Source organism: Chionomys nivalis, chromosome 16 (assembly GCF_950005125.1).
Source record: "Chionomys nivalis chromosome 16, mChiNiv1.1, whole genome shotgun sequence".
In the NCBI taxonomy this organism is placed as follows: domain Eukaryota; kingdom Metazoa; phylum Chordata; class Mammalia; order Rodentia; family Cricetidae; genus Chionomys; species Chionomys nivalis.
In genome coordinates this window covers 29,251,090-29,276,440 of record NC_080101.1, presented here as the reverse complement: position 1 = coordinate 29,276,440, position 25,351 = coordinate 29,251,090, and the positions used below count along the sequence as shown (strand labels likewise).

The 25,351-nt window shown below is 45.7% G+C and overlaps 1 protein-coding gene across 1 annotated transcript in view; it reads left to right on the top strand.

Annotated features, from left to right (window-relative positions):
• Aco1 (aconitase 1) overlaps positions 1-25,351 on the top strand; it is a 46,185-nt gene that overhangs the window by 11,522 nt on the left and 9,312 nt on the right. Inside the window, exons 2-17 of the mRNA XM_057790669.1 lie at positions 5,869-5,987; positions 6,722-6,890; positions 9,937-10,074; positions 11,673-11,742; positions 11,859-12,042; positions 12,712-12,851; positions 14,621-14,792; positions 15,857-15,957; positions 16,781-16,897; positions 17,765-17,924; positions 19,538-19,673; positions 20,411-20,495; positions 21,307-21,463; positions 23,419-23,543; positions 23,969-24,073; positions 25,121-25,263. Of these exons, the coding sequence (XP_057646652.1) occupies positions 5,891-5,987; positions 6,722-6,890; positions 9,937-10,074; positions 11,673-11,742; positions 11,859-12,042; positions 12,712-12,851; positions 14,621-14,792; positions 15,857-15,957; positions 16,781-16,897; positions 17,765-17,924; positions 19,538-19,673; positions 20,411-20,495; positions 21,307-21,463; positions 23,419-23,543; positions 23,969-24,073; positions 25,121-25,263 (2,099 nt within the window). The 5' untranslated portion in view covers positions 5,869-5,890. The remainder of the gene's footprint in view (positions 1-5,868; positions 5,988-6,721; positions 6,891-9,936; positions 10,075-11,672; positions 11,743-11,858; positions 12,043-12,711; positions 12,852-14,620; positions 14,793-15,856; positions 15,958-16,780; positions 16,898-17,764; positions 17,925-19,537; positions 19,674-20,410; positions 20,496-21,306; positions 21,464-23,418; positions 23,544-23,968; positions 24,074-25,120; positions 25,264-25,351) is intronic.

Below are 25,351 nucleotides of genomic sequence, written 5' to 3'. Positions count from 1 at the left end.
TCTTGCCTCTACTACCATCCCATTCTGTGAAACGGAAATGGTAGCAGCCTACATATGCTGTCTTATGTGCCGACTCTCCCCACTTTCCCAACAGAAGAAACTAGAATAATGTTCTGGCCTTGCCCCCAAATCCACAGTTCACTCTCTGAGTCCAGTCCTGTCTTGTGGTGTTACTATATGCAGATTAGCTAGATAAAACAGAGAAAAGGCTGAAACATAGCCTCAGGGGAGAGGGCACAGAGAAGAAAGCTTGGGCCTGTGTTTGCTAGGTAGGGCCCGTGGCTGGCTGGTCAGCTTCCTGGGTAAAGCTGCAAATCGTGGGCAGTTTGGGAGCCTGAGAGCATAGCAGTTGACAATTAGGAATGAGCTAGCGTTTGACCAGGGAAAGGGGCTGACCTAGAAGGCATTGACCATGCCTAGAGCCTGTGCTAGACCTGGACCTATTCCCAAGCCAAAGGACTTCTCCCTCACTTCCTCGTTGAAATGTGGTCATTTGGGATTTCTTGTGCAATTACCAAACCACTGAGACCGCCTATGAGGAGGTTTGTACCAAGACCGATAGTGTGGGTGGAGTCTTGGAGTGCCCCTGAATTCTTGAGTCCTTTAGATTTGTGGAGAGGGATTATTTCCCAACTTCTAAGCAAAACCAGTTTTTAGTTGCTAAAACACAGTTACTATTGTTTTTGACCTATGGCTCAGTAAAGATGGGCAGGGACATGTAAGACATGGCTCAGAATAGGTGCCAGAGGAAAGAATAACTCTGTCATTCAATACTGAGCTCGTCCTCAAAGGTTCTGATCGCTGTCTTCAGCTAGGGGCAGGTGGGTAGCATGGTCACGCCAGCGTCACTGTCACAGCAGGAGTCCTCATTCTACCTTTCCCTGTGACAAAGACACTGTGCCATCTCTCAGAGCTGCCTTTCCTGCAGATGTGAACCGGGAATGACCACGTGCTCCTCAGATGGCGCTCTCGCCAGCACTGCAGAAAGCAGTAGAAGGGTGCTTGATGATCTCTACCTCCAGGCCCCTTTTTGCTTGGGGGATTTGTATATGACCTTGAATATAGGTGTAGAAAAAGGCATAGACTCTAAACACTTACTTAAATATGAAGAAATGTGGTTTAAAATAAATCTTTGATATTATGTGTATTAATTATAATTATATATACATAATTTTGGTATCTATTAAAGAAAAAGGAAAATTTTCAACAGTAATGGGATGGATACTTGTTTTGTTTATATAAAGAATTAAATCATGGCTGAATATTTGATACCGCAGAATTAGAGCTCATTTGTATCCTGATTTTATAACCATCAGTGCTAAAAATGCTGCCTCACGTAAACGCAGAATATAAAATGGCAAACACGTGTTTAGGGACACTTCAGAAGCTGTTAGAAACTCTTGAAATCCCAATCCAAAATTCATTTAATGGTTTTTTAATGAAATTCAAGTTAACAATCAAATTGCACTTTTTAAAATCAAATATTTTAACACAATGCTGCTCAAAGATACACTAATTAGATACTTACAAGAATGATGGTAGGAAATATGAGGAGTCTTTGTTTTCCATAATTAAATCACTATGTTTCTATAAGAACAGAAAAATTTGACTGTAGTTCATGATTACAACGGTCTAATCTGAGCTGAGGTACCAGGCAACACTGGTGTTGCGTGAGGTAATGACGTATGCAGGGCAGTGAGCACACGCGTGTTCAGAGCCAAGGCTGCAGAGAAGTCACTCAGTGCAGCCTGGGTGAAGACTGCCAGAAACACCTCAGATTCATTATGCGTTTGATTTTGAGTTTGTTTTCGCCGGTTGCATTAAATCTTTCCTAACCACCATGTACAGTTATGAGACCCCATGCAGAGCTGCAGCCCACTGTTTGAGAAGCTGGGGATACTCAGCTTGGTGCCAACTTCCACGCCACGGTAGGAAATGTTTCTGTCTACAAGTAGGGTTTGCTTTGTGGCCATAGTACTATCAGAATTGCCAATTTCCTAAAGTATAAGGGAGGCAGACAGTAAAAGTTCTTCATACAAGCCAGTTTCTGCAAGAGCCATATTGGTCACTGCAGCCATCCTGAGATATGCCGTGGCTGTGAAGGGTGTGAGGAGAAGCAGGAATCCGTGAGGACTAGTGTTATTCCCAGGGCATCTGAGAGCAGCATCTGAGGGCATCTGATGAACAGCAGCTGATTGGCCCGCACTGAATGATGGGGACATTTAGCAGTTGATTTAATTATAAACTTCTGGCTGGTTCCAGACACCTTTAGGAGTTGACGTGGAGACAGAAACGACTCAGAACTTAAGACTATCTGAAGAAGCGGTGACCCCTCTTGTTCAGTCCTCTGAGTGTTTGCCGGCACTTCCTCCAGCTGTTGCCCCTGGAGATGCTCTCCTGTTGATCCAGTTGTTCTGGGCAGGAAAAACAATAGCTCTATCACTGCAGTTGCTACCGTGAAGCCAACAGCACGGACCACAGAGCCCAAAGGATGTAGCAATGTGATGTTTGTAAATGGGTGCCTTCTTCAAATCGATCATTTTCAGGGCCCAGAGACTGACAACCTACTTCTTTAGATAAGTTTTCATGTTTCTTATTTAAAAAAAAATAATGGTTCTTTAGACTTGGTTGGTATGATGGTTTTTTAGACTTGGTTGGCTCCCCACTTACTAGGGCTGGCTAACAAATCTCTTCAATTTGTGTGATGCTTTATCTTACATGTACCCTCACTTTGAAAAACAAAGTCACAAAGCTGGGTGTGGTGGTGCGTACCTCCTTTAACTCCGGTTCTCAGAAGGCAGAGGCAGATCAAGCTCTATGAGTTCAAGCCAGTCTTCTCTACATGGCAAGTTCCAGGCAGCCGGGGCTACACAGTGAGACCCTGTCAAGAAGAGCAAACACCAGCAAAAATGAAAGCCACTCTCCCCATGCGCCTGCTCTTCTTGTGCGGACACCTTGGCGTGTGGGCTAGTTTTCCGTCAGCTTCTTATACAGTAGAGTTATCTAGTCTGTTAGCTACTTTTCTCTTGCTCTGCTAAAACACAGAACTGGAGCAACTTATAGGGAAAAACCAGTTTGTTAGGACTTCAGGCTTCAGAGGAATAAGAGTCCATGATGACAGTGTAGAGACATAGCAGCTGGATCTGAGAGCTTACATCTTGAGCCATAAGCACGAAGTAAAGGTGGCTGGAGAGGGGAGGGGAGGGGAGGGGAGAGGAGAGGAGAGGGTCTGGAAATGGCTTGTGGCTTTTAAATCTCAAAGCTTTCTCCCAGTAACACACTTTCTCCCACAAAGACACACACCCTAAACCTACCCAAACAGCACCACCAATGGGGGTCAAGTATGCAAGCATTCTCATTCAAACCATTACATCTGGGAAGAAGAAACCCTGTCTTGAAATATCAAAAAGGAAAAAGAAAAGAAAAGGAAAGAAAAAAGATCTCCATCAGACTGACCTGTAGGCAAGTCTGTTGCTGGGCAGTGGTAGCACAGGCCTTTAATCCCAGCACTTAGGAGGCAGAAACAGGTGGGTTCAATGACAGCCTGGTCTACATAGCAAGCTCCAGGATAGTCAAAGCTGTTACGCAGAAACCGTCATGGGCAGGGGGCGGGGGGTGTCAGGCTGCTGTGGTGATGTCGTTCCTTAGCAGATGGTCCTGGGGTGTGTAAAAGAGCAAACTGAGCACACCATGGAGAGCAAGCCAGAAAGCTTTGCCCCCTGCTTCAGGTCCTTCCTTTAGGTTCCTGCACTCATCTTTTGGGTGATGCACCATGACCTCAGAGCTGTAAGATGAAAGAAACAAGCTCTCTGTTCTCCCAAGTTAGTTTTGGTCACTGTTTCGTCATAGCATGAGGAACCCAGTCTAAGACAGTGTGCCTTGTCCCTGATGTATTGGTAACTCTTAACTGCTTCAGACCAGAAGTGTTTCACACTTTACATTATACCTGGCCAGGGTGGCGCATATATAATCCCAATACCTAGGAGTCAAAAGAAGGATTGCAGGCCAAAGTACAAAGCTACCTGCCTTGGGCCACATGGTGACTACCAGGTCAGCCAGGGCTACATAGTGAGACCCTGGTCAAAAAAAAATTTCGGAAAATTTTGAGTTTTTAAATATTTGCATGTGCACAATTAGGTCTCAGTCATGAAATGAAGTCTCAAGATGAAATTCATTTATTTATGCTTCATATGCCCCTTACACAATAAATCTAAAGCTAATCTTGTGCATTATTTGTTAGCACACCTGGTTTTAGTTGAGCCCAGTCATGCGAGTTCAGTTATGAAATCTATGGCATCCTCTCGGTACACAAAAAGTTACAGGTTTCCAGTCTATTTAAATTTAAGATTTTTTTGGTTGGGCATACTAGTTCTGTGTTGAACTTTGGATAGTTCAAATAGTATCCTGTCCTGAACTTTGGAGAGTTCAAACTTTAGGTAGCACAAATAGCTGTTTCTCATAAAATTTGTAACTAGTTTGTTTTTTTTTTAACTTGTATGTGCTCACAGTTTAAACTGTAAATGATACATAAAAGCCAAGCCTTCCTCCTGAGGTCACAAGCGGGACTCGTGTCCTGAGTGAAGAATACCTTCTGTCTATAGGTGCCCACGCTTTGCATCCTCACAAACATTCCTATCCTGTGTGGTAATGCCATCCTGGCATATTGATCATTCTATAAATGTATTGACTAAATAATATTTACTCATATAAGCAGGAAAATGCTGTTTTTATATTTTAATTAAAAATATTGGGAAGAGACTGGAGAGATGGCTTAGAGGTTAAGGATACTTGCTATTCTTGCAGAGGACCCAGATCTGGTTCCCGGCTCCCACATGACAGCTCACAGCTGGCCTTGACTCCAGTTATGGGGGATCAGGCACCCACTCTGGCACCAGACATACGCGGTGGATATGTATTTATACATGCAGGCAAACATTCACACACATAAAATAAAAGTTAATAAAAATATTGGAGACTAGATTGATTGAAGGGTGAAACCCCCCTCAGTGCGCTTTGCTCTCAGTCCTGTTAAATGAAAGCACCGTTTGTCCGTATGATGGACCAGGAATAATGTCTTCCTGAGCTGGGGTAGCTGGTCCCGCAAACATGTGTTGGGGGTTGGTGCCCGATCTGAAGCCCCAGAGAAAACGAGGGAGCGCAAGAGAGGGTTCACCTGTGTCGGCACACCGTTTACCATCGGATGCCAAGACAAAGCAGGAAGACCTCCAGCCGTGGTATTCAAGATTATTAAAACTGCTGCAGAGATTTTAAAAACAGAATCACGTAGAGCACTTTCGGAAAACTGCTCTCCTTGATATGGTCCAACCAGTTGTAGTGGACAGGGCAGAGGTGGAAGGATCCCAAGACTGATACAAATGCATCCACTCACCTGCGTGGCCTTCTGGCCACTACTGAAAGATGAGTCCAGCTTCAAGGTCTATTCATACAGCCAAGACTCGCTGTGATATGCATCTTTTGCTTCCCCTTTTCCTACATAAGGTTTGTGGAAGAATGTTGGAAGAAGACTGTTGCAGTGAGACAGAAGGTACTTGGGCTGTGTGCTGTTTTGAGAAGCCAATACTAGCTTTCAGACGTGGTAGCGTCACCAGAAACACATTTTGTTGAGACTATCAGTCCTGTGTTGATTTAAGTCCCATCGCACCTTCTATTTTGGAAAGTTAATAATTGACTTATTTATGTAAATGCGTACCATAATTTCTACAAGGGGTCCAGCTTCCAAATAAAAATTAAGTTATCTTTTATTTTAAAATTTATTTTTGTACTAAATCATGAGAATTACATACACGAACAAAATGTTTTGATCAAATTCACCCTTCCCTTAACCCTCCCATTTATTTTGTTTTTCAGGGACACGTGACCATCAATAACCATGAAGAACCCATTTGCACACCTTGCTGAACCCTTGGACCCTGCACAACCAGGAAAGAGATTCTTCAATTTGAAGAAATTGGAAGACTCACGATATGGTGGGTGCATCGCTCTGTGATGGACTTGCTCTGGTAGCAGCTGATTTCATGTTTGTATAGTTGATATGAAGCTAATTTCCCTGGGGGAGGGCGGCTGGAAGAGCTCCTAGAAGACAGTGGGTGAATGCAGGTGAAACACACAAGCACACACCCTTTTCCAAATAAGCATCTTCCTATCCTTTCTAGTTCATAGTAGTAATTTTCATATATTTCAAGATAGAATTTTTATTTTGTAAGTAAAATAGATTTTTAAAAATAAATTATTGGTTATATTCAGTGCCCATGCTACATTGTGTTTAGGATTCTTAATTATAAATGGGTCATTTTCTCATTTCTTGGGAATTAGTCTTAAGAAACATTATTCTATCTATAAAAAAATCATATCGCTTAAGACATACCATGAACTGAGAGTCCAGACAGATGGTGAACTGGGTTGACTTAAAGGGAACTTTTTTCTGTTACTAAATTCAAAATAAGCATCCATTTAACATTGATAAATAAAATAATTTTTAGCCTAGTCTTTGAGTATTTTCAATTTCCCAGTGTATCTGAAATCCACCCCCGTACATGGTTTTCACCATATGTGCATTTTAAACTGTCAGTCACTTTACCCTCTTACCCTGTTGGAAGAAGAATCCGATGTCTTGTGTCACGTTTATCTACAGACTGGCTTTAAAGGAAGCTGAACAAGAGGTGTCCAGTTTGTTTTTAACGTTTTCTTCCCTTACTCCCAGGGCGCCTGCCGTTTTCCATCAGAGTTCTCCTGGAGGCCGCCATTCGGAACTGCGATGAGTTTCTGGTGAAGAAGAATGACATTGAAAACATCCTGAACTGGAATGTCATGCAGCACAAGAACATAGAAGTGCCCTTTAAACCCGCCCGCGTCATCCTGCAAGACTTCACGTGAGCCTGTCACTCCCTCTCCCACCCCCGTCAGCCTCTCGCGAGAGTTCTTACTGTAACAAAAATGGTATCCCCAATATCCGGGAGACCAAAGGAAAGCAAGAGACTCTTACCCTGGAACAGGAGTGGACTGCTGTGTCTCCAGCGTTCCTCCCCCTCTCCTTGAGAGAGCTACCCGGGCGTGAGGCCTGAGTACCCCGGGGTGGGTAGAAGGCAGCATGCAGGAGGGCCTTGTGGCGGGTTCTGTACAGGAGACAGCTGTGCTGTCTGTGAGGAGAGAAAAGCCGCTTCATGAGGCCTGGCTTATCACCCTCAGCTTGCAGTCTACTGCTTCTGGAATTCATGCTACCAGTTACAGCACAATTGCTCAGACTAATCGTCCCATTTTACAATGATGTTCTTCCATTCCCTTGGTGGATCCAGTTTCTCTGTGTAGAAGAAAATCAATAGATTATATATATTTTATAATATATCTAATTATATATTACGATCATTGGTGTTTTGCCTGCATGTATGCCTGTGTGAGTGTTAGAAGCCCTGGAACTGGAGTTACACACACGTATGAGCTGCCATATGGGTGCTGGGAATTGAATTCTGGAAGAGCAGCGCTCTTAACTGCTGAGCCATCTCTCTAGCTCCCAGACTTTTTATTTTAAAGATAATAGAAGAACTGATTCAGTTATCATAAATCTGATTGGAAGCCCATTCTTCTGAATTCTAACTACTACTTTTTTTTAAATCGTGTGTAATCCTTGTAGATGGTACATTGTGACATAAGCGAATTTTCAGGTAGTGGGTAATGTCTGTTGAGCGTGTTGTCCCCAACCTCCCTCTGCTCCTTTTCTTATCCCTCCCCATCCTCTAGTCCCCTTTGCTCTCCTAAACAGCCATCCATCTACTCCCATGTGATATGCACGTAGACAACTTTATATCTACAAAACATTTGGGAACCACCAATGAGAGAGGGCATATATTTGTCTTTCTGACTGGCATAGTTCGTGCCATAGATTATTTCCAGTAGCATTCATTTTCCTGCCCATGATTTCATCTTGTTCTTTCGGGCTACACGTTCATACTGTGTGTGGTGTGGTGCTGTTCATATCCACTGCTCTTCGACACCTAGCTGGGTGCGTAACTCAGCTGCTGGTGCAGGGCTGCAGTGGACACTGGAGTGCAGTGTCTCTGTGATGTGTTGGCTTGAAGCCTTTGGATAATTAGGTATCAGGAGGGTATGCCTGGGACATGGTATATGGGACATCTAAAACTCATGGAGTTTTTAAAGAAATCCCTCTGCTGACTACGATTGTGGATGGACAATTTACATTCCTACCTGCTGTGTCCCTTTTGTCCATGTCCTCAATATATGCTAATATTTTTCTTCATGGCTTCCTTTCTGACTGAAGTGAAATGGAATCCCAGTGTGATTTTGATTTGCTTTTCTTTGGTGGCTCATGAGGAATTACACATTTTTATGTGTTTTTTTGGCCCTTTGTATTTCATCTTTTAAGAACTCTTTGTTTTATTATTCTGTTTATTGATTGGGTTGTTTGATGGTTTAGTTTTTAAGGCCTTTGTACTTCTAGATGTTAGTTCTTTGTCCGCCGTATCGCTAGCAAAGATTTTCACTTAAGAAACTATGTTCTTTAGCATGCAGAGGCCTTTGTGGTTAAGGAGGTCTCACTTGTCAACTGTTCGCCTTATTTCCTTCCTGGGTAGACTGAAATCCTACTGGGAAATGTCTTGCCCACATTTAAATATTAAAGTGGTTCCCCCACTTTTCTTCTAATGACTTCAGAGTTTCAGGTCTTACCATCTGGAGTTGGTGTTTGTGCACAGTGAGATGGCAGGACCTGGTTTCTTTTGCCTGTAGACAGCCAGTTTCCCCAGCATTGTTTATCTTTTCTCCAATGTAAAGTAGCATTTTTCCCAAAAACCAAGGGGGGCAGCACTTTGTGAATTTATATCTGGGTACCCATTGTGCTTTATTGATGTACGTGTCTGTTTGGGGGGCAGGGCTGTCACCATCGTCCTGCAGTATGACTTGAGGTCCAGTATAATGAAAGCTCCAGTATTCATTCTTTTGCTCAGTGTGGCGGTTGCTGTTGTCAGCTCGACAGAACCCAGAATCCCCTGGGAGGAGGGGCTCTGAGAACGTCGGTGGTGGATCGTCTTGACCACATTCATTATGATGATGACAGGGAAGACATGTCCTCACTGTGGGTAGGACCATTCCCTTGGCAAGGCATCCCAGCTGTATGAGTGGACAGCTGTGTGAGAGCTGAGTGCCAGCAAGCGAGTGTCCTTTGCTGCTCCAAGCTCCTGCTTTGACTGCCCCACCATGAAGGGCTGCACCGAGGACCATGGGTTACAGTAAGCCCTTTCTCCCCTAGTAAATGGCATTTGTCAGTAACTTACCACAGCGATGAGAAAAGAAGCTAAGATACTGAGGGTTACTTTGGCAGCCTGGGGTCTTTTGTGCAACCATGTGGATTTTCACATTATATTTTTTATTTCTGTGTAGAATAGCATTGGAATTTTGATGAGGATTGCATTGAATTGCAGTTGATTTGTTAATATAGCCACTTTGAGAACACTGATTTTTCTAATCCACGGGTATGGAAGTCTGTCCGTCTCCTAGTGTCTTCAGGTTCTTTCTTTGGTGTTTTGACGTTTTCATTATAAAGACTTTTACTCTTTGATCAGTCTTATTCCAAGGTATATCTACTTCTTCAAGTTTGGTCCAAAGTTGCTGGGGTGATCTGGGAAGCAGTCAGGGTTCCAGGGTGTAAACATCGGCTTCCCCATGGTTTCTTGTGTTCAAGTTCATTTACCGGTGGAGTTCTACTCAGTCATACCACTTACCTCAGTCATACCACTGTGTGATTTATGCTCCAAGGTATATGCTGAGAAACTTACATTTTCCTAAGTCACCCATCGCTAGCACCTCTGATGAAATGGTTGCTTGTCAGTATTAGCCTTGGCAAAACCTGCCAAATCCAGTCACACACACTTACGGCTATTCCTGCTTGCGTCTGTCTTCCCTCAGGGGTGTGCCAGCTGTGGTTGACTTTGCAGCTATGCGTGATGCTGTGAAGAAGCTGGGGGGAAATCCAGAGAAGATAAACCCTGTGTGTCCCGCTGACCTTGTAATTGATCACTCCATCCAGGTGGATTTCAACAGAAGGTGAGGAGGGCTAGGAGGGTTTCCACGGTTTTCTTCCTCATGCAAAATCTCGGAATACACTTTATAAAACTATGTGTACGTGTTGGGCCAATGATAGCTCAGCAGGTCAGGGTACTTGCTGCCAAGCCTGAGGACCGGAGTTCCATCCTTGGAATCTACATAATAGAAGGAGAGAACCAACTCCCACACTGAGCCCCTGACATACACTTGAGTCCCATGGAACACACGTACCCACACTTACCTACATACAGACTAATAAGTGAATGTAAAGTAATTTTTAATGTGCATACATATATAAGAATATCTATAAGAGTGTTGCCAAAAAGGTTTTTCCAATGATATTGGGAGAAATGGATTGTGTAAACCCTATCATTGCTTGTCTGTTTGCTTTGAATGCGTGGTCTGCATCTAGTAGCTTAACTCCAGAAGAATGATTCAGGACACACATGTGCACCGTGAGTTTGTCAGTGCAAGTGCATGTCTGGCTTTAGAGGAGTTGAGGTATTTTTAATCCAGTGCACCTTTATTCCTTTTTTGTTTTTTTTTTAATCACAAGTAACCATTCTGTGTCCGGCTCCCTGTATCCCGCTCCCTGGGCCTGGCTCCCTGTGCCCGGCTCCCTGTACCCGGCTCTCCGGGTCTGGCTCCCTGGGCCTGACTCTCTGGGCCCGGCTCCCTGGCCTGAGCATAATGCCCACACTAGTTTTGCCCTCCGTCTCTTCTGTCTGGGGTAAATCCTCATCCCACTCTCTCCTCTTCCTAACCAGCTTGTATTCCCGCATGTCAGAAAGCCCTCATCATCTAGCCTATCTCATGATCATCTTGCTACATTCCGAGGGAGGTGCCTGGTTCACTGGACTGGAGCTGTGCATGTAATAGGCATTTAACATAACTAAAGCAGGTGGCCCTGAAATCACGCCTAGGTTAAACGAGAAGCTAAGTTAACATGACTGAGATACCTGTACATGGGGACAAACTGAATCTGTCCTTTCACCTGTCTCTCCACCCTTGGCCTCCAAAGGTGTGGGCAGTACAGTGTCCTTATAAAGAAACTGGACATGTGGCTTTACAGTTGCAAACTCGCAGCTTAGCAATGACTTCTTAATAAATGTTTAAAAGGTGAAAACTTCCCGTCTGAAAGATAGGAGGCTGAGATTCTGAAAACAATGGGCCCTTGGCCTAGCTGTTCTGTGTCTCCAACATAAACACAGGAGCATGCCACCCATGTATGACTCAGCAGAGAGACTGATGGGGCTGTCGGTGAGAAGCAGGTGCAGAGCAAGGGTTCCCTAAGTGTCCCTGCCGCTCTTGTTATACGTGTAATGAGTTTGTCCTGAGAGTCAGACTTGGGGGTGAATTTTCAGTGGAATTCAGCTCATGTTTTTCCACTGTACTTAAGGGCTTTGAAGGAATCATTTGCACCAGGTAATTTGTTACGTGTTTTCCACAGCTTGCCTCAGTTTCCCAGCTGTAACAGCAAGGTGAAGACCAGCCTGCAAGCTTGCAGATGTCGTTGCTGTTGGCTTGATTCATCAACAGATTGGATGGGTCACATGGGAAGCCTCGCAATTTATACATTTAGTTTCTCTCTCTGACAGGACAGACAGTTTACAGAAGAATCAAGACCTGGAATTTGAAAGAAATAGAGAACGGTTTGAATTCTTAAAGGTATGGGCCAGAGTTTGGTTGCACCATTTGGTTTTCCATGTTGTGGGGCTTAATGAGGTGCGCAGATGACCAAGTAAAACTGTCTTCCCTGTATTCTTTTTGTTGTTCAATCCTAGTGGGGTTCCCAGGCCTTTTGCAATATGCGGATTATTCCTCCTGGCTCGGGAATCATTCACCAGGTGAATTTGGAGTATTTGGCAAGAGTAGTGTTTGATCAGGATGGATGTTATTACCCAGACAGCCTCGTGGGCACAGATTCACACACTACCATGATTGACGGTCTAGGAGTCCTTGGCTGGGGTGAGTCTTCTCACACGTTGCTGTCATGGATGTTCTTTGGGAGCACATACCACGTTCACTGCACGTGTCTGCATGGTCGCAGAAGAGGGGGGTTCACCACACATGTCTGCATGGTCGCAGACGAGGGCTTCACTGCACGTTTCTGCATGGTTGCAGAGTAGGGGGGTTCACCACACATGTCTGCATGGTCGCAGACGAGGGCTTCACTGCATGTGTCTGCATGGTCGCAGAGAAGGGGGGTTCACCACGCGTGTCTGCATGGTCGCAGAGGAGAGCTTCACTGCATGTGTCTGCATGGTCACAGAGTGGGGGATTCACTGCACGTGTCTGCATGATCACAGAGTAGGGAGGTTCACCACACGTGTCTGCATGGTCGCAGAGGACGGTGGGTGCCTTTGTTTGCTGCCTAGAAAACAAGACCCTTCCTATTTGGAAAACTAAACTGAATTAAGTTCAAGGACATTTGCATAAGTGAAAATCAGCTAGGTGTTCATTAACAATGGAGCCTCCTAAACCTACTCTCTATTGAGTGTGGCACTGAAGAGATTTGGGTCCAGGTACTGGGGGAGGGCACAGTCTATAGAGGGAAATACTGCTCTGTGCCAGATAAGCCGTCTGTGGCTGAGGTGAGGGCTATGAAGCATTGCTCTGCTGTGCTGTTCACTGCAGGTGTAGGTGGCATCGAAGCAGAAGCTGTCATGCTGGGTCAGCCCATCAGCATGGTGCTTCCCCAGGTGATTGGCTACAGGCTGATGGGAAAGCCCCACCCTCTGGTAACGTCCACGGACATCGTGCTCACCATTACCAAGGTAAGGAAATGTGTATGTATATGCGTAATATATGATATACACACGGCCTCCTGGAAAGCCAATGACAAACAGAATAAACTTAATGGAGTCAGTGTGCTCTAGAGAGGCTAGGATGTAATATGTCAATAGATTATAAAAATGAAATAAGATTAAAAAGAGTTCTTCTGGTTAAGTTTAGATGGTTATCTTCATTCTTCTCCTTAATTTTTAAAATTATGACATAAAGTACTCAGAAATTAAGATCATGTTCATATTCCTGTCACCAAATTTTTCTTTTCTCCTTTTTGCCCCAAGACAGGGTCTCTCTATGTAGCTCTGACTGGCCTAGAACTTACTATATTGACCAGGCTCTCCTCACACTCACAGAGATCCACCTGCCTCTGCTTCTTGCCTGGCTCCTGTCACCGAAATTTAAAGAGACAATAATGTCCTGTCAGATTTGTTTCTGAGGCTGTTTTTATGAATCAGCATGTATTTATAATTTGTGCATGTCTAGAATTAGCATTTATGTATGGTTCAGAAGATCCTCCCAGAAGAAATTTCTCTCCTGAAATCATTCCCACACATATTTTACACTTTTGCTAGTTTTTCCACTTGGATCTTTTTCTCTTGAGTTTTATCACATTTTTATCTCTGTGTGTGAGGCATGCTATGGCATGTGTGGGAGACCAAGGAGAACCTGTGGAAGTTGGTTCTATCCTTCCACTTTCCAATTTTATACTTTTTCTCTTATTAAAAGTTAATTTATTGCGATAGACGTAACTACAACTTGAAAGTTATTATTAGGGCTTTCTCTTAAACTCTTGCACGTATCCTAGGTGTGTGCATGTGCGTGATTCACTTGCTTCACGAAAAGTACTTTCCCCTGGGCGGTGGTGGCCCACACATTGAATCCCAGGACTCGGGAGGCAGAGGCAGGCAGATCTCTGAGTTCAAGTCCAGCCTGGTCTACAAAGCAAGCTCAAAGACTATACCAAGAAACCCTGTCTTGGGGTGGGGGAAGGTAGTTTCATGGTCTTTATTCTAAATAATTTTTCCCTTGGTTATATAGTGTAGAGGCCCTTTGTACAGGCCCCATGCTGAAAAGACAAAAAGGTTATCCTTGATTCAGTCTTTATGGAATTTAGAACTGGATTTATTGAATACCACAGATTGTCACAGTAGTTTTCAAAATTGCACTAACAGTGCTCACCCCAAAAGTGTGGTAGAATGCAGGTAGCTGAAGGGCTCCCTATGCCCTCGGCTGTCTGTGAAGCTGGCTTCTTTGTCAAGTTAACTGACCGGTCCTGGAGCTTCAGGCCTGGCTAAGGCATAATGGGGAGACAGGAGATGTGCAGTGTGTGGCCTTGGTAGTAGTGAGAACTAGGTATTCACTGTGTCTTTAAAAAGAATCCTTTATTTAAATACCGTGACTATATAAGTACTAAACTTATCTAGGTTGAAAGAATGTAATTTTTAATGCCTTCAGTGTTTCATTCTGACGGTTGTCATTTAGAATAACGCATCTTGGTGTAATTCGTATTTTTGGCATTCTTTTCCTTTCTTTAGTTTTGGTATACTCTTGGATTCACAGGAGGGTTGTGGAGAACTAATAGAGTCCCCCCCCTTCTTCCCAGTCCCGATGTCCACGTCACACCGGCCTTCTTAGTGCTGCTACAGCATCCCCCATCCCTGGGAATGTCCCTTTTAGAGACACTGCCAAGAGATAGCTCTGTGTTATAGATGTGGACTTTCAGTCCTCAGACTTTCCTGTTGTTTCTGCTGAATAGCACCTCCGGCAAGTTGGTGTTGTGGGCAAATTTGTGGAGTTTTTCGGGCCAGGAGTAGCCCAGCTGTCCATCGCTGACCGAGCTACAATTGCCAACATGTGCCCAGAGTACGGTGCGACCGCGGCCTTCTTCCCAGTGGATGAAGTCAGCATTGCGTACCTGCTGCAGACAGGTACGTGAAGGGCTGAAAGCAGAGCCCCTGAGCATCCGCCCCTGCCTTCCACCTCTGTCCATGCCATATTCTTGTGTTAGACATTATTTTCCTCTCTGTGGAGACAAAGTATGTTGTTGGATTTAAGGAGGTGTGGAGTGGACCTTGTTAGCCAAGAAAAACAATTCTCCCTGGTACCCCTAAATCCAGATGTATTATACTGCTCTCAAATGTTGATTGTTGTATATTGACCCAAGAGGCCTTGGTGGTGGTAACTGGAGGGCCTGTCAGATACCAGGCACTGGTAGCCACTTACTGTGTCCACCTTCAGATGTTGATTGGGTAAATTGATGAGTTCTTTGTTTAAATAATGGGAGAGAAAAAACTAGGAAACAGAGCAGTGTAATTACCCAAGGCTAGTTAGTAAGTAGCACAGCCAGAATCAAAGCCTTTGGCCATCATATTCAGAAGAGCAGTGGGTTCAGGGTTGTATGATGATAGGGCACTGAGGATTAAGACTTTAGACTTTGGGTGCAAATTTGGGTTCTTTGTTCCGCCATGTCCTAGCTGTATTCCTTAGAGTTACCTACTAGTTTTCCTGCACTAGCATTTCCTCGTCAGTAAATGAGAATAATAATAGTACTTGTCCCGTGGGTTCGTTGAAGACCAGGGTGTGATGTAATTCATTTGAAGCATTGCGCACACACTGCCAGGCTCACCAAGTGCATATAGGCCAGAAGTTTGAGGCGGTTGGTAATTATTTTAGCAAAGTAATGCCAAGAGTGAGTGTGGCAAATTGAGGACAGATGCTTGGGTGCCCTTGAGCAGTGGGCTCAGGCTGAGGATGCTGTTGAATAAGGGCTGTCACCAAAAAGGTGAAGCACATCTGGAAGGAGAGCAGGAATCTGTTCTGTAAACGTCACTTTGGCGGGAATAGCAGATGGCGCCCGATAAATAGCAGCCCAGGAGCTGAAGGGGCAGGGGCGTTGGTGATGGCATGACCTACAGAACCGCAGGTGGACTCTCAGTTTGTACTGTTTAATCCGGAAATTGTAACGTGTTCCTCTGTTACTGGTGCCCTTTAGGTCGCGAGGAGGACAGAGTAAAGCACATTAAGAAGTATCTGCAGGCTGTAGGCATGTTTCGAGACTTCAGTGACCCCTCTCAAGACCCAGACTTCACTCAGGTACGAGAGCACCTTCCAAACCACGTTTCTTCTTTCTGGGGCTGCAGTTGTGGTTGTCTGTGTTTCTTATGGGTGGTACAATTGTGGGAAATTAGTCCCTGGGTTGCCATTGTAAGGAACGGGTGAGGTAGTGGGAAATGAAAAGGTTAAGGACATAACGTATCAAAATAACTTCTAAATGTGACTACTGACCTAGACTTTGTGAGTTGAGTGTTCCCTCCCCCTACTTCTACTGGTTGACACTTACGCGTGGTAGACTTTATTCAAAAGCCAAGCCTGTCATTGTTACAGTCCTGGAAAGACGTGAAGACATGAGCCATCAGTAGTTCTGTTTACCCCGTGGTTTGCTTTATTTTCTAGGGGTACAAACTGAATCAGTGTTTTCATAAGCAGCCAAGCTTTAGGGAGTAAACCAGTCTTGGGGTCTCCATTTTCAGGCATCATCAAAGAAGGAAGTACTCATTGAGTTGACAGCGTATCTTCCGCGGTGATGGCTTGTGTCTTCATCCCTCAGTAGAAAGCCAATCTCAGCCTAAAAGCCATGTGTTAGCTACTCTACAGAGCAGCAAGTAGAAGACGGCAGACAGCCAGTGTCTACCCCGTCCCTCTAAAGCAGCAAAGAGTCCTGCCAGTCCCATGCTACTCCCGTGCCCATTCTAATATTGGGGAGTTAATTTTTAACGTGATGAAAGGATCACTGACTTCCCTGGTTTAGAATGTGGCAACCTGTTCAGCTGTTTATTGTTGGGATGTTCTAAGGTCTCTGGTGTGGTTGTGCTGTTTCTTTATGGATTCTGTTACTGCTTTTGGTTTGGGTGAACAGGTTGTGGAGTTAGATTTGAAAACAGTTGTGCCTTGCTGCAGTGGACCGAAAAGACCCCAGGACAAAGTTGCTGTGTCTGACATGAAAAAGGACTTTGAAAGTTGCCTCGGAGCCAAGGTAGGGCCTGATCTCTACCCTGCACCTTTGTGCCCAGACTTCCACCTTTATAACGCTTGCTGGACCCTGGTGTCAAGGACATTTCTTCTCCTTCCTAAACCCCTTCATGAGGCCCACATGAACTATAGGCCCAGCAACTTCCCTGCAGCACATGCCTGTCTATAAATGCAACCCCTGTTTGTGTATATATCCTTTTCCTGCACCTCCTGCAGTGTTAGTCGCCCTGATTGCACAGGCTCTCTAAGTCCCTGGACTTTTGTGCATGCCTCTCCACATATGCATGTCTCTGCTTCCTCCCTGCCATCCTCTTCTGCCTGATCCTCTAAGTTCTATCAGCTACTGTGCTCTGTAATGTGGCCCCAGCATCTCCTCGCCGGAAGTCCTCTTCCTCTCACTTCAACCCCACGGCACTCTGGGTATGTGTGAGGGCTGATGCTCATATTTTCAGACTGCTTTCCAAATGAGAGGCTGACAGGGAGTTTATCCATGAGGCCTCGGCTATACCAGATGTGTAGCTGTATCTTACATTACTGATCAGATTACTTGAAAGTGATATTAAGAGAAGTTACCTTTCTCTAAATCTCCATGAGATCAGAATCCACAGACTCAGTCAGGCCACAACCACTATACTATATACTTTGCAGGCTAACTTTGAACTGTTAATAGAAAGAAATCGATGTATACATTTTCTGTTTTATTTCAAAGTTTACTCATGAAAGCATTTGTTCTGTTAATGATTGGCACTTAAAGTCGCTGTCACACTTCTTCCAGAGTGAGGAATTTTGATCACACATATTTTTTCTTCTTTGTGTGCGCCCTATTTTCTTTCTTCTTGCATGTAATATTTTCAACCTTCTCTTCCCACAGCAAGGATTTAAAGGTTTTCAGGTTGCTCCAGACCGTCACAATGACCAGAAGACATTTATCTACAATAACAGTGAATTCACTCTTACTCATGGCTCTGTGGTCATTGCTGCCATCACTAGCTGCACAAACACCAGCAATCCATCCGTGATGTTAGGAGCAGGTGAGTGTATCTGCTTCCATCCTCCTGGTCTCCTGGATGGGGGAAGAAAAATTTTCATTTTACAGATGTATGGAGAGATTGACCCAGAACATTTCTACACGGCCAAAAGCATCCAAAGCAAAGTATTTGAAGTAGTATTCATAGTGCATGACAGCCTTCCCTTGGGTGATTAACACAGAGAATGAGTAGAGGAGAGCGAGGACGCTGATTTCTGCCGGCACCTAGAATCCAGCTCCCACCTGAGAAAGAACAGAAAGAGAACCTCTTGTCCTCTCACAGACTTTGCCCCCGTAAGCCGCTGTCTTGGTGCATAGGCGGTTGCGGTTGGACCGGGGCCCAGGTCCCTGGCTGATGAAGCTCAGCGCGGTAGCTGTTGTGCAATGCCGTGAGGTGGTTAATACTTACATGGAAAGTTCAGTGCTGTAGGATCCTTAATTCCAATGTTTCATCACCGTCGAGAACTTCCCTTGGGTCTAGTGACCAGGGTCAGTAGTTCTTTCTTCATGGGCCTATAAGGAAACCCTTTTTTAGAGTTTGTCTTTGCCATCTGAACTTTCCCTACTTATCTGGAACAAACCTTTCTCCAGGGAGCGCCAGTACCTGCCCATGGCCTTTGTATCCTTGTTCCCTCCCCTCCTTGCCTCATATCTCCCCCTCAGTTGTCCTGCTTCCTGACTCAGAGCATGAGCGAATCCATTATGGTCCTAACCAGTGCCCAGGGCCGCTGATCTTCTGCTTTGGGAATGTCTGTGGTCCAGATGTGCTGTAGCTGTCTGTGGTCCAGATGTGCTGTAGCTGCCTGTGCTCTAGATGTGCTGTAGCTGCCTGTGCTCTAGATGTGCTGTAGCTGTCTGTGGTCCAGATGTGCTGTAGCTGTCTATGGTCCAGATGTGCTGTAGCTGCCTGTGCTCCAGATGTACTGTAGCTGCCTGTGCTCTAGATGTGCTGTAGCTGTCTGTGCTCTAGATGTGCTGTAGCTGTCTGTGGTCCAGACGTGCTGTAGCTGCCTGTGGTCCAGATGTGCTGTAGCTGCCTGTGGTCCAGATGTGCTGTAGCTGCCTGTGCTCCAGATGTGCTGTAGCTGCCTGTGCTCCAGATGTGCTGTAGCTGTCTGTGGTCCAGATGTGCTGTAGCTGTCTATGGTCCAGATGTGCTGTAGCTGCCTGTGTTCCTTTCCGGTCAGGACACAACTCGTGTATCTCAGAAAAGGCCCTAACAGTCATGATTTTCATCTAAATCCAAACAGATAGTTTTAGAGAATTTTCCCTCCCAGAATTAAAAATTCACAAGATATCCCTAAGTGGTATTGGATTCATTTATTTGTTTGCTTGGTTAGTTTTGGTTTTGGGAACTTGCTGTGTAAGCCCCAGGCTGATCCAGATACTGGAATTAAAGATGTGAGCCACCACACCAGGCTGAGGTTCATCTATTAGGAAGAATAAACGCCCACCTGCCCCTTGCTTCATTTCCATGACTCATTGGTCTTGCTGCATACATGAATTGGCTCTGGGTAGTGAGCTTTCGATCTGTCAGTCAAGAAACATAACTGGGAAAACCCAGGCCTTTTCCTAAAGTAAAACGCTCACCCGTGCTATCTCTTCACCATCTCGCAGGACTGCTAGCAAAGAAAGCTGTGGAGGCGGGACTGAATGTGAAGCCCTACGTTAAAACTAGCCTGTCTCCTGGAAGTGGCGTGGTCACCTACTACCTTCGAGAGAGTGGAGTCATGCCTTATCTGTCCCAGCTAGGGTGAGGGAGAGGTGGTTTTGGTTGGTTGGTTGGTTGTTTCATTAATGCCTTCGCCGTTGTCCTGGTCCCCTGGCACCCGTGTCCCTGTGTAGCAGGCTGTCACCGGATCCTTTGCACTTTCACAGCATTTTATCATGTGGCAGACAGACTTAAACCCTGGCTTTCCAATTGCAGGGGCCCCTGGGATGGTTGCACTAGTTGTTCCTTTTACAAGTGACCCCTATTCCTTGTGGCAATCCCTCCTTTCCCCAGAAGAGGGCGCCTTTCCTCGCTGGCACCGAGAAGAACGGTGGCCTGGTAGTGGCTGTGCAACTGAGTCTGCCTTTTGGTCTGGGAATAATTACTTACGTGGCTGCAGACATTCTAGTCCTTGAGGCAAATGCGTGATTAGTCACCACAGCAGTTTGTCCAGTTACCGTGTTATTCCTAGTTTCCATAACATCTGTGTCCTCCATGTGTCTCATAAAATTCCAAAGTCTTTGGGAATGCACGATAGGAGATGGAGATATTAAAAGGCACTTCAAGGTTCAACTTTTAAATATTCTAGATCATTCAGCTCCTTCTGTTACAAGTTTAAGAATGTGGGTGGCATCCTTCTTAGGAAGGGAAACTCTTCGGAATGACCCTGTCCCAAACTCACTCCACTGCCCCTGCTTTATGTTCCGTGGCCTCTGGGAAGTGTTCCTGCAGAGGGGCTCACTGAGACAGCCTTTTCCTGTGCTGTGTTTGACACCTAGGTTTGACGTGGTGGGCTATGGCTGCATGACCTGCATTGGCAACAGCGGACCCCTTCCTGAGCCTGTGGTGGAGGCCATCACTCAGGTAATGTCAGGAACCCGCATTCTGCAGCCTCTAGTTTGGGTTTCCATAACACTTGGCAGATTCTGGAAACTGTGAGACAGTCGGTGCTTGGAACCAGGGTATGGTAGCAGGAGTGTGCACTTAGAACTAAGATTCTAAGTCAGTGCTCGGAACCAAGGTGTGGTAGCAGGAGTGTGCGCTTAGAAATAAGATTCTCGAGGAGAAACCACAAGCTGTGTGACACTGGGCAGGTAAATAGTCTGGGTTAAGCCTTGGTCTCCACAGCTGCGAACTGGAGGTAATAGTGCCTGACTCTGAGGATTGCCACAGTAAATAGAAAGTGCTCTGGGCAGTGCTGGCGCCCAGGTGAGGTCAGTGCATGCTAGCTTTGATTGCAAAGGGTCCTGAAATTGTGTTTTGCTGGTCATTTGAAACTTGGTTCAGAATCGAACAACGAATGTAAACTGCATCATGCTGGCTTGGTCTCTGTTGCCATAGACCTGTAACTGCTTCCCTCAGCTCTCAGCTTCTGGTCTTTCTGGGTGGTCTCTCCTGCTCTTAGACTCTAGCAGCAAAAGCTATGATGTCATATGCTTACCTATCTGGTATCTTCCCAAGACCAGGAATCACTGACCACTACTCTCTGATTTGACCTGGAGCATCTCCCCTGGGATGCCACTCCCTTCCCTCCTCCCTGTAGCAGGAGACGGAAGGGAAGGATGTCTGAAGGCTTTGTCCACATGACGCCGAAGCTGGTCAGACACGAGCAGTCTGGGCAGCGCCTTCTTTGTGAACTGAGGACTGTTGATAACCGTGAATCTTGCCTCACCAGGGAGACCTCGTAGCTGTTGGAGTGCTTTCTGGGAACAGGAACTTTGAAGGCCGAGTCCATCCTAACACCCGGGCCAACTACTTAGCGTCTCCCCCGTTGGTAATAGCGTACGCAATCGCAGGGACCATCAGGATTGACTTTGAGAAAGAGCCTTTGGGTAAGATTTGGGTTTTTTAACTATCTGTCTTCTTCCTGTGAATTCAAATATATGACTAGAAGGAAATTGCTGCTTTGGTTAATACAAAGTGCAGTGCAGAATCCTGAGAGTCGGACATGGTGGCACATGCCTTTAATCCTGAGGCTTCGAAGGCAGAGACTCTAGAGAGTGTTAATCCCACCGATGGAGAATAAGACCACTATGGCAATTTAAAGCCAAATTTGAAGCAAGCTTTAATTGAATACTAGCTAGGTGGATGGGCTCTGGCCAGACACATCTCTGGTTTCTCAGAAGAAAATGGGCCCAAAGCCAGGCAATGGTGGCACATGCCTTTAATACCATCACTTGGGAGGCAGAGGCAGGTGGATCACAGTGAGTTCATGGCCAGCCTGGTCTACAGAGTGAGTTCCAGGACAGCTAGGGCTACACAGAGAAACCCTGTCTTAAACAAAAAAAAAAAGGCCCTAAGTCACGGTTTCCAGTGACTTAAGTAGTATTTTCCATCAGGTCCAATTAGAGGCATTTTTGTTTCATGGCTCTCTAAGTCATAGTAGGTAAAACTTAAAGTATAATTTTGGGCCGGGCGGTGGTGGCGCACGCCTTTAATCCCAGCACTCGGGAGGCAGAGGCAGGCGGATCTCTGTGAGTTCGAGACCAGCCTGGTCTACAGAGCTAGTTCCAGGACAGGCTCCAAAACCACAGAGAAACCCTGTCTCGAAAAACCAAAATATATATATATATATATATATATATATAATTTTGGCTCTCATAAGAGGAGACAGAGAAGTCCTTTAACTGTTCTTCAGCGTACACTCAAAACACAAAGGGAAAAAACAAGATTCTTTGGGGGCAGTAGGTGGCAAATGGACATAAGGTCCAAACATATCAGCAATTTGTCGTTCTGGAGTTTTCTGAGGTTGCTGCCCTTTGCCCCCTTCTGGACTCCTGAGATAGGCTTCACTTTACTGTACACCCTGTAGGAACATGGTCCAGGTCAGATTCTCTCTCAGCTGAAAGTTCTGTTTGTCTGCATCCCCTGGGCTTTCCCCTCAATGCCTTCCTCACTCCAGCCCAAGGAAATTAGACAGTGTGGAGGGCACCCCTTAGATTTGCTTTAAAGAAATTGGACTCTAACTATGCTGACCCTCATTGGTCTTGGATCCTACATTTACGGTTATGCCTACTCCCTAAAATGTGCTTGACCCTCCATCAGTGTTCCTGGCGTTGTCATGGCCCTTTGGGGACATGAGCATAGGGCGGCAGCTGGGTCACTCAGTACACATTCAGGTGACACGGTCAGACAAAAGCACCACTCTGCCTTCTTGTCCATAAGTAAGCAAATGCCCCTCTCATTGCTAGTTAGTGCCAGTTCTTCACTTTTTATGTACTTTTTGTGACAACTTTGCCTTTCAGATGGGCCTGGAGCATAATACTGAACTAGCATCCAATGTACTATACACAAGAGCCTGTGATATCCCTGGCATTGACCCAGGCTTCATTCGGTTAGGAATCAGTGTGCTGTTGGCTCTGAGTCCCCAGGGACCTTTGAGGATACTGAAGTCTGCCAGTGACCCCTGTGCCTAACAGAAAATGAAGAAGTATTTTATATTATGCACAGACCATCCCCAAGTCCCTGTTATACCGTGACGGTATCAGTGCTGCACAATGCTGTGTAGGGAATGAGAGGGGCAGGACATATTCGATACGGACACTTTCTTTTCTTCTGTTTTCATTGAATTAACAAATACAAAACCTGTAAGTTGGAGGCCAAACTGTCCATAAATGCCTTTAAATAAGAGAGCACGCACTACCAGGCTGTGTTAATCTGCTGATGGAAATGTGGCCCATAAGAAGAGATTCAGTCTTGGTTCTCACAACCCTGGGAAGAACAGACCTGACTGTGATAATGCGATGGGTGTGAGAGGCAGTTTCTCACTGGTCACGTGTTTCCCCAGGAGTGAATGCACAAGGCCAGCAAGTATTTCTGAAGGATATCTGGCCAACCCGAGATGAGATCCAGGCGGTGGAACGGCAGTATGTCATCCCTGGGATGTTTAAGGAGGTCTATCAGAAAATAGAGGTGAGGCACACCACAGTGCACACTCGCACTGGGAGATGTTGGCTTTGGCCGTCTCGCAGACCTGAGGCCAGCAGGAACATGAACCAGAGAGACATTTATTTCCTCCTCTGACCAGGGCAGAGGTTACTCTGCCTCCGTGTCTTCTTCACAGTCTCAGAGCAATGGTGAGAAGACCGAGTCTTCGTGGGAGGGGTCATCTGAGGAATGAGTCCTGGGCTGGGGCGAATAGAGGGTTTCTGCCCTTCTACCAGGCTTGCTGAAGGTTCCTGTCACCTAGCAAGACAAAGGAACCAGGAACCACTTTCTATTTCTGCTTAGAATCAAAGTGGCTTTAATAGACCTCTTTTGAATGTTTTGTATTTGTATATCTAGTTTTTCCTGGCCTGTATATGGTTAACTCTTTCCCTTTTTTTTTTTAATTTAAGACTGTAAACAAAAGCTGGAACGCCTTAGCGGCCCCCTCAGACAAACTATACACATGGAACCCCAAATCTACATACATTAAGTCACCGCCCTTCTTCGAAAACTTGGTACGATTTTTATTATATTTTTAGATATTAGATATTATATTTTATATATGTATTAAATTTTCATTATTCTGCATATATGATGTTAGGGTGTGAGCGGGTGTGAGCATGGGTGTGCAGTGTCACCAGTATGCGGTCAGAAGACGACTGCTGAGTCAGTTCTCTCCTTCCACACTGGGTCACCAAGCTCGGTGCTGGTGGCCAGAACATTTACCTGGGGCCACCAAACTGGTCTAAGTTGTTTGAATGTGTACGAGTCATTTGTTCGCATGTATGTCTGTGCACCACAAGTGTAGAATGTTGGGGGGAGTCAGGAGAAGACATAGGATCCCCTAGACCTAGAGTTACACAGTTGTGAGCCACCGTTTCGTGCTGGAAATTGAAGAGCAGTTGGTGCCCCTGACCTCTGAGCCACTGCTCCAGCCCCTGGCTTTTTATTTTTTAACGTAAGTGCTTTAAAAGTTGTTTTTCCTTGTACAGTCTTACCCCACAGCCTTGTGCTGGCTGCCCACTGCAGTAAATCCTTTGCATACTCAAGCAGGTAGTGCTGGGAGTGTTGCATGAAGCTGGGAGGTTTGGCTGCAGGCACTGTTTCTCTGGCCAGGGGTTCTGTGTGGCAGTGCAGAGACCTACTAGTAGGTAGACGCCACCTAGACGAGGACCAGCTAGGATCCGCAAGACTGGTCCAGGAGAATATCCTCAGGACCTGCCGTCTTATACTCCATGGCAGATTGCTATGGAGGGGGCTGGGAGGAGGAGTCAGCTGTCCTTGGCATGTGAGGGATTACCTGGAGATGCAGCAAGGATGTCCCTGCACCTGCATTCCCATCGCCTTTGAGGGTCAGTGCCAATACATCACCTTCTATCCAAGGTTCAGACGTGAATGATCTGTTGACCTTCTTCTGTTTGTGAACGCGGTCACTATGAGCCAGCAAACTAGAATCTTCCATACACTGGTGCAGAGTTCTCTGTCTGTTGCCCCTGGTTGAGCTCAGCTGGTGACCTGTCTGGAAATCCTGGGCAAAGGCTGACTTGTGCACTCTTCTGCAGACTCGAGATCTCCAGCCACCCAAGTCCATAGTGGATGCCTATGTGCTTCTGAATTTAGGAGACTCGGTCACAACAGACCATATCTCTCCGGCGGGGAATATTGCGAGAAACAGTCCTGCTGCTCGCTACTTGACCAACAGAGGGTAAGCGTGGGGGAGGCAGGAAGACTGACCACAAAGGGAGGGAACACGATGAGGCTGACGTTCTCTTTTCACGGGCCACCTGGGCACC